Source organism: Vigna unguiculata, chromosome 8 (genome assembly GCF_004118075.2).
Source record: "Vigna unguiculata cultivar IT97K-499-35 chromosome 8, ASM411807v1, whole genome shotgun sequence".
Taxonomy (NCBI): Eukaryota; Viridiplantae; Streptophyta; class Magnoliopsida; order Fabales; family Fabaceae; genus Vigna; species Vigna unguiculata.
The window spans coordinates 35,119,667-35,129,025 of NC_040286.1; the positions used below are offsets into that span (position 1 = coordinate 35,119,667).

A 9,359-nucleotide genomic window follows, 5' to 3' on the forward strand; every position below is an offset into this window, starting at 1 on the left:
CCGCTCAATAGTCAAAAGGTTCAGAGGGGTATTATAGAAAATTTAAATTTTTTTGGAGGTGCAGTAGAACTCTTTGGAGGTGTAAGGAGAAACCCCCTTTCTAATTGGGATGATCTAGCAACCTTTTGTTGTTTGACTCGTCGAAATTGTATATATGAATATTGTGTTGGTCGTTTTACTTTTAGATATGTGTATTTATCCTGTATGTGAGTAGTCCTTCCAAGCACAACATATCTAGAATGATCTATTTTGAAGAGTCGTTGAAAACAAAATATATTAATGAATATTAAAATAAGACATGATAAGCTATATATAGGAGAAATCCACAAATCTATAGCTTTTATATTGTTTAATCTATGTTATTTTGTATTTTAGTTGTTTTATATTTATATATTTACTCTAATATCTATTTTGAGTGTGTAAAATAAGTCAATAAAAAGCAATTCTAGTGGAAAAAAATAAGTTAGAACTCAAAAAAGTATGATTGGACAAAAAAGAATGATTTTTAGACAAATATCCACGCCGATGGGCACTAGAATCGGGCCCAAATGTAACAGTGAAAAATTCTCCTTTAAGATGCGTCGGGCGACAATAAATATCATCGAGCGATACCAAAACATGGAGAATGTGATAACGTTGTTTTACCTTTTATTGATGTTAAGTTTTGTGAATAAAATCAACTCCTACATAACTTTTATCTTGTTTAATCCTCTAGTTTATGTTGTTTTTAATTGTTTCGTATTTTAGTTGTTTTATGCTTTTTTACTTCTAATCTCTATTATGAGTGTGTGAAATAAAACAATAGGAAGCAATTCTGGTGGAGGAAAACAAGCTGAAACTCAAGGAAGCATGATTGGACATGAAAGATTGACTTTCACACAAATACCCATGTCGAGGGGCACCGAGATCAAGTCCAGCACTGTAAACATCGAGAAAGGACTCACCTATATGTATATACTGCCTTGGACCAACCTTGGAAGGCTAAAAAACAACCATTGGGTGCCAGGGTCACTCGCTGGGCGAGCTAGTAGCTCGCTGGGCGAAAATGACAGATCAGAACTACAGTATTTGAGTCGCTGGGTGAAAACATAGCTCGCCCAGCGAGTTACATGTCCGAGAACGTCGATTTTAGGCCTCACTAGGCGAGTGTGAAGCCGCTGGGCGAGAATATCGACCCCATTACGTGAATATGGTTATTTAATCATGTTTCTACGAGAGTATTAGAGGGATTCCTCATTTTTCACGAATAGTTACACCTAGGGTGCTTGGGAGAGACTCTTGGAGGCTATTAGAGGTGTTGGAAAGCCTTCCTTTCTCCTTCTTGGGTTTCCTTCTTCGTCCATGGAGGTTTTACCCCTTTTGGGTTGGAGAGGATGATGGGCTACGAAATTGAAGGCGAAGATGCGAATGGGAGGCGCAATTACCATGGAGCAATATTCAAGAACCTTGGGAAAGGGATTGTTTCTACTTTATGGTTCCAATTTCTTCCCTATTCTTCAATTTTGTAAAACCCTAGGTTCTTCACCATGGAGAACAATTTCTATTTGTTGAGATTAGATGTAAAACATTGAATTCTTGTGTAAAATTGTGTTGTTAATTTATATGCTTTTCCAATTCAGGTTAGTATTTGATTTCCATGCTTAATGCTTGATGTGGATTGTTTCCATGCTTGATTTGTGATTCTTGAGGTGTTGGGAAACATCTTTAGAATCTAGATTTGAAATTAAATACCTAATGGATGTTGTATCTAGGAATAGAACTTGGTTAATTAGTAATCTTAGATTCTTGAAACTAATGCACGATTTCACTTGTTGATGATTCAAGGAATTGAAACTTAATGAGTGATCATAGGCTCAAAGGCTCTAGGAATAAGATTTGAGTATTTTGTGGATTGATTTTAACATGAATATGGAATTGAGATAATTTAGAATGTATGAGAATGAAGTGGTTGAAGTCTAATCTTGACAAATTGTAAATACACTATGTTAATTAATTTCTTGTTGCACACCAACTGTTTCATAAAATACAAAAAGAGTTTCTTAGTATTTTTGTGAACTTTGTGTCTAATTGAGTTGTGAATTGTGAGAGTTATCATGCGTTGCACAAGTCCCTTGGGAGAAAACGATAAAATACTTATTACTTGCTAAGTGCGACCAGTGCACTTGCCGTGTTGGTTTTTCACTAACAGAAGGCGCTTGGTGATAGTTCTGATGCGCTAGGTGATGTTGTAGGTGCTGAAAACTACCTAAAATATCACATATCTAAGCTAAGATTGAAAGATAAAAGAAACAAAAATGTCAAGTGAATGCAATAAGCTTCAATATGAATGTATATAAATTGAGTTATCATTGACTCATTCATGCACTTTCTCAAATAGATTACATGAAACAAATTTCAAATGAAAACACAAACACATAAATTAGAGAAATGGGCATTACATTTACTTACTTGACCAATCAATTATTTTTTGCGAGAAGGGTAGGGTTTATGATTCGACTATTAGGGTTAGTGTTTTCACTTGTTGGTCCCAATTCTAGTTCGTGAAGGGTCTGGGTCGTGAAGAAGCACCGTGTTTGGTTCTGCATTGTGAAGAAAACATGCATATGGTTATAGATTGTTGAGAAGACTTGTGTCTGGTTATGGCTCTAGACCGTGAAGAAGACACGCGTCTTGGTTTAGGTCGTGAAGAACAGTTGCATATGGGTCTGGTTCGTGAACAAGACCTGTTTCTTCGTGAAGAGCTGAAGGAATATTTGCTGGAAGGAGTTTCTAATGTGTAAGATTTTTGGGAGGGAAAGAAGAGTGTAAAATTTTTGAGTGGGAAAGTGGAGAGACAACTTAAAGAAAGAGTTTAAGAATGAATTTAAACTATTATTTATATTAACAGAATAAAAAATAAATAAAATAGTGAACGATTTTGTGACTGAACAATTGGTCATTAAATCAGTCACTCATTTAGAAAGAAATATTCGGTCACTATTTTGGTAACTGATAATAACTAACATTTTTAGTCACTGATATTAGTCACTATTTGTCCATTTTCCAGTAGTGGGTGTTTGATAAAATACCAAAAAGAATTTTTTAATGTTTTTGTAAATCCCTTATCTATTTGAGTTGTGAATTGCAAGAATTTCATATGTTGCACAAATTTATTTGAAGAGATCAATATTTATTATCTGTTACGTGCGACCGGTGCATTGTCATTTTTCACTAATACGATCTATTATTGTCCATACAAAAATAATAATTTATTATCATAGGTGTGTTAACCTACTATTGTCCATATAAAAATAACCATTTCTTGTATAGAACTAGGTATTATATAGATTGGAACATGAGAGGGGTAAAGGTTATTGATAAAACAAGTAGGCTTATCTATAAGAATGGTGCAGATTTGTGGAGAATTTATGAAAATAAGTAGATTTTTTAAAATTACGGGCATAAATAAATGAGTAGATTTATGTTTCTCAAGACAAATTATCCATAAATTCTATTTTTTTTTAATTTATTTATTACGGATTTCTTCACACTCCTTTCCTGAATGTAACAGTTAGTTAGTTTATTTATAAGAATGCTTAGTTTTGGAGAATTTATGAAAATGAGTAGATTTTTAAAAATTACTAATATAAATAAATGAGTAGATTTGTAATTTTCAATACGAATTATCCGAAAATTCATAATTTGTTAAAGATTTATTTATTTACGTAAATTCTTCCCAATTATGCCTAAATAAACCTTTTTATTAATCTCAATTTCAAACACAACTTCTATGTTTCACAAACAAAACAAATGATAGACAGAAATGATGGAGTAATTAAGACACATAAAATAGGAAAAACACTTAATGATGTTGTAAGAAACAGGTTACCGAAGTTTGGGACGATAGTATCTAGACCAAAATAAATCATCGCAGAATCTAGATTGAAAGAGAAGAAACACAAGCAATGGGAAAACCCCCATTGGAGTCACCACAAACGAAACCCAACTTGTTGTGTGATCAAATATGAGAAAGGAGGCTGCAATGAAAGCCACAACCATAGCAGCAACTGAGGCAAATAGGAATGCAGGTCCAAAAGTCAAGCTGGGATGCAGTGATATAACAAATTCAGTTTCTGCAAATCTTGAAGAAGTGAAATTTGACAAGAAAGAGAGTATGGAGGCAGAAGAAGTGAATAAGGCCACTGCATTTGTGACGATGAAGACAATGAACCAGGGATTCTTCTTGTCACCTGGAACGGTGAGAGCAGCTGCAAATGCTACGGTGGCAACAAGCGTTGCCACAAGCATCCCAGATTCTGCTATTCCTTTGGCGGATTCTTTGATCTCTTTCGATAACGGCTTATGCTCATCATAAAATACCTCAATTGGAGTCTTTCCATTCTTGTTTTTTTCGCTCCGTATTTCAAAAGGAACGCTTTTCTCTACTTTCTACTTGTAATCAAAATCAAAAGTATATGTTAATATATTTTTGTATATATATATATACAAATAAAAAGGATTTTTTAACAAATATTTTATTGATAAAATTGACAAAATTAATAAATAAAATAATTTTGTATTTTTTTAGGAAGTTACAAAAATAAAATAGTAAAATTTTATAATTTTTTTATCAAGAATGATTATTTATCAAAGTTTACCAAATAAAATTTTGTCAAATATCATTTCATATATATAAAGACATGTGGGTGCATGGATCTATAAATAACAGAAATGATCGAATAAAAATAGGGAAATGAATGAATTGACCTTGAACCATGCGTGCTCTGTTTTCATTTGAATGACTGCATTTAAACCAGAGTTTAGTTGGAATTGAGGTGGTAGGTGCGCAGCCTCGTGTAGAACGTTGTTACCCTCGTCATCCAACCCTAGCATTAAATACTTTATCACACTAATATTTTTATACTCATCAAAGATGTTTAAACGTCGATAGTGAAGAAGCAAGTGGAATAGGTTCCGTTGTTTAGAGTCAATTGAGTAGATGACTGTTTGAGGTATCCTCAAGAAAAGCCGAATTACTTGATCATCATTTCCTGATTCCAGTGCATCAAGCAATATTGGTGTGGGATCAGTAGTCAACGATATTATTTTTCGTAATTCCAAATGTTCAACTTCCGTCCATATCTCTCTCAGCAATTGCATGCCCGTTACTTTTGATAGTCCACTGTTATCATTGTGGTCTAGTAATTCCCTCTCTAGATTGGTCAAAGAAATCATAATTATAACACGAGAAGAGAAAAAAAAAGTTGATCTTATATTAAGCACATATTTTTTTGTTTTAATTCCCTCTAAAAAGTTTTATATATATTACTCCTAAATTTGCTCAGTTGCTATAATAACTTAATTTATGCATCTAACGTTGTTTTATTCTTTTCCTTTTTATATATCCTTTCACAATGATATTTTTACTTACTTTTTTTATTTACTTTTAATTTATTAGTCTAATATTTTTAAATCATCATATTACATTTCTAAAAAAATAACACTAAATAATTAAAGGACGATTAAAGTGTTGGATTAAAATATGATTATCTTATACTTCATGCTCTCTTCTCTTTGTTTCTTCTTTCTCTCATTCCCCGGGCTGTATCCTCTTTTTCCTTCTTGTTCCTTTCCTCTATTAATCTATTACTATTATAACACTGAATATTGGCAAGACAATTAACGAGTAATTCTTATTTTTTTTATATACAAATATAGATGCATAAATGGAAATGAAACATACGTAGAATTTCTGAAGGCATTCGCGCCAGCCGATGCAATGCTGTTAGCTGCTTTCCATCTCTTGCCATGGTCAATTGAGGTGTATACATTTTAAATAATTTCATGGCCAAGTCTGTGAAATGCACAAATTAAATAGCAATGATGGACTAGGAAGGCAAGGTAATACAAAGTTGCTTGAAATAATAGTAATTACAAAATGAGGGTAAAGACGATGCATTTCATGGGTTATTAACATCATGCTCATTTATTTTGATAAATGTTATTACTCTGATGTCAAATGAAATAGTATTTTTGAGTCTTGTATCTAATTTTGCAATGAAGTGGAACCAGGGTTAGAGTTCTAAAAATTGTGAGAAGACAAACATGCTATTACCAAACAAGTTGTATTCAAGGGCAATAAAAAAGAGAAATCCAATGTGATGGAAAGCCATTTTGTCAAGCAGATGTTGCGAGTATAGATATTTCATTCTTGTGTAACGGACAGGTATAGCAGCAAGGTGAACGGGAAGCCACCCGTCTGAGTTTGGTTTTAGCATGTCTTCTATCGCCATAACATTAACCAACTCTTCCACCATTTTAACGTTCTCTGACCTTACTGCTAGATGAAGAACTGTGTCGCCATCTGAAGTCAGTGGAACGCGAACACTAGCAGGATCATTTTCAACAATGAGTTTCATTTCATGCCACTCACCTACGAGTGCAAGCCGGTACAGTACTTCCATATAATCTGCAATCCTTTCAAACTTCATTTTAGTCACTATTTTTACGACTCAAATCTATCAAGCCATATTATTGTATTAAAACCTTGTGAGACAGCTTGTGACGTAGCAACAGAGGGAAGAGTTTGGTTATGACTCAGATAATCAGAGGGAAGAGTTTGGTTATGACTCAGATAATCTCGTGATACTGTAATAATCTGAATGTAGGATTCATCTGAAACTTCCACATCAGGATTCATCATTTTCTCACCAAAATGAAAACCTGAAACTGACAATAGATTTATGGTTCCTAAGAATCTGGTATCTATTTTATTTACATAAAATAAAATAAAGAAGATAGAAATGAAAGTGATTGAAGTTTACCTGTGGCGAATGGTGATCCTTGTAAGAAGATAGATGTGTGTTGATGGAGAATGAAACCTCTTCTAATTCTATTACATTGTTGCAGTTCTATTCTCAACTTTTGTACCACTCTTCTATTTCTTTTCTGTTGCTGAAACTTGCTGTCAGAGAATATTTAATATATTTATATAATTTTTTTCGTAAAAAAATATTGTTAAGGCATATACCATTCTTAGTTATTACATGTTTTAGATTATTTTAAAAATTGTGTGATATAATATTTTCTATGAAATTTAGTGTGTATACTCTTTCAGTTAAAAAATTGTACATCTTAATGTCTATACTTAAGAATTATCCATTTTAATTTAGATAATAATATTTAAAAAAAATAAAAATCATATTTACTTGGACTAAAACAAATTAAATATGCCAACAGGTTAAAAAAGAGATAAGAAAAATATAAAAACCAACTTATTTTCATATTTTATAATTTGAAATCTAGGAGAAAAATAAAACATATTTGAGTTAATAAACATGATTAATGTTTTAAATTTTGTCTACTTTCTCCAATAACTTTCATGAATAAAATTGTATTTATTGGGAGGACATCATAATTTAGTATTTTTCATGAATAATAAAATGTATCTAGACAAAATTATTTGGAAGGTTTGTTTGTGACATGGTAGAAGCTAAAATATATAAAAAAAATATAGAAAGATAAAATGAAATTGATGGAAAGGTTACCTGAGCAGAAGATTGAGAGAAGTGTGTTGTTGGAGAATGAACACTCTTTCTATTGTTGCAAATGCAAGAGAGAGCTCTTTGTTCAGAAAACTTTCCACATTGCTTCAACTTTCGCTTTGCTTGCCTTTTTATTGTTGCACAAAATTTAACAGACAAATAAAACAAAAGGCTTGGACAACAAAATTTATAATTTATGAAATAGTGATAATTGAATAGTGTCTTAATACATAATTTATTTTTTATTTTTCTTATACCAAAGGACGTGTGTTAATCTTGTCAGACTGTTGGTTGATGTCATTTATTGGAAAGGAAAGTACGGAGGAAAAGTTAAGGAGAGTGAAATTACATTAAATATTGAATAATAATGTGACAAGTACAATGAAATTTGGTTGAATTATATTTTTTATTATTTTTAATTTATTATGTGTTTTTTATTTTATTTTACTACGTTATCTTATTTAAATTATTATCGTAAATTATTATAAAATTTATGATTTTATAAATTCTAAAATGATAAAGTTATATTTTTTTTTTGACTGGGTGGGTGGTGTACTCAACTCACCCAATGTTTAAAACGTGTTTGGATGTGAACAAGTGCTGAGTACTAAACTCACCCAGACATTCATTGATTGGTTCAATTAGGCTGAAAAAAATAGTAAATAGTACATATTATTATGGTTATGGATGTGAGAAAGAGATACACATTAACTGCTCCTCATAAATACCACAACAAAACTTCATGAGCTCCATGTTTAGGTGGAGTGGAACCATCAATGCTCTCCAAAATTCCAAGCAAACAGCACATGTCAAAGTTAAATATTTACAGGGTCATGGAACCTTAGTTTAAAAATAAATTTGCTTGCAATTAGAACAGTTAAGTTTATTAATTTTATTATTTTTATTTTGAAGATTGGAATAGTTAAATTTATTAATTAAAAAATATAAATATACATAATAGATTATATAAAATAAATTTTTTTTTGAAATTTTTAAACAATTCTCGTATATAATAAATACTTTAAAATTTGTAAGATTTTATATTAAAGTTTAGGTAATTAATTTTTTTTATATTACTAAATTTATGTATTTATAATTAACAATTTTAGATATTAAAATATTATTTGTTTTTTTTCAATACATGGGATTTTATGAAGTTAACACAGATGTTTCAAAATGTTATCAAGTTAGAAAAAAAAAAATAATCAAGTCTCAAATTAATATTTTAATTTTATATATTTTATAAATTTTAAATATTTAACACTACTTTTTGTTGATTTGTATATTAATTTAAATTTTGTTATGTTTAATTATATTTTGACTTTTAACAACATTAAAATATAATTATTTTACGGCTTTTTAACTTCTATAGTTAAACATTAAATAAAATAAAACTGTATTAATATTTATTAAATGGGATTTTATTTATTATTACAATTAGTTTTAAATTTCTGTGAAATTTAATATATATTAATTATTCTTAATCGATTTTTAAAGCACAAGATCCTAAGAAAAATATATGAAGTGAGTTCGACCTATAATTAAATAGTAATATTTATAAAAGAGTCTAAACTAATTTTTGCTAAAAAATTTTAACCACTTTATAACACGATTTTTCTGTATGTTTTTTGTGTTCACGAAGGAAACCAGCCAAACAACTTATTTCCTAAGCCTCTCCTTTTTCACAATCTCCACCAGAGTTTTTCACCGTCTCAAAACCACTTCCAACATCACCTTTCTTAACTTCATCACTCACTTACGCTCTGTTTGTTTATAGGTACTTACTATTTACGCAGACAGAATTGCAAATAGGTTGCATGTTTGTTTCAAACGATT

General features: G+C 30.7%; 1 protein-coding gene across 1 annotated transcript; it reads right to left on the reverse strand.

The window, feature by feature from the left end:
* Positions 1-3,814: 3,814 nt before the first annotated feature.
* Positions 3,815-7,665, reverse strand: LOC114193997. Its single transcript, XM_028084015.1, has 7 exons — positions 7,527-7,665; positions 6,804-6,933; positions 6,526-6,702; positions 6,095-6,448; positions 5,723-5,833; positions 4,747-5,192; positions 3,815-4,428 (listed from the first exon to the last, which is right to left on the reverse strand). Exons 3-7 carry the CDS (start codon positions 6,680-6,682, stop codon positions 3,865-3,867), a joined length of 1,632 nt encoding a protein of 543 aa, XP_027939816.1. The 5' UTR covers positions 6,683-6,702; positions 6,804-6,933; positions 7,527-7,665; the 3' UTR covers positions 3,815-3,864.
* Positions 7,666-9,359: the final 1,694 nt, after the last annotated feature.

Coding starts and splice junctions, on each gene's coding strand:
- LOC114193997 (XM_028084015.1), bottom strand. CDS start 6,682: ATGATGAATCCTGATGTGGAAGTTTCAGATGAATCCTACATTCAGATT. Junction 6,449..6,525: donor GTCACAAGCTGTCTCACAAG/GTTTTAATACAA, acceptor AAAGGATTGCAG/ATTATATGGAAGTACTGTAC. Junction 5,834..6,094: donor CCTTGAATACAACTTGTTTG/GTAATAGCATGT, acceptor TGCATTTCACAG/ACTTGGCCATGAAATTATTT.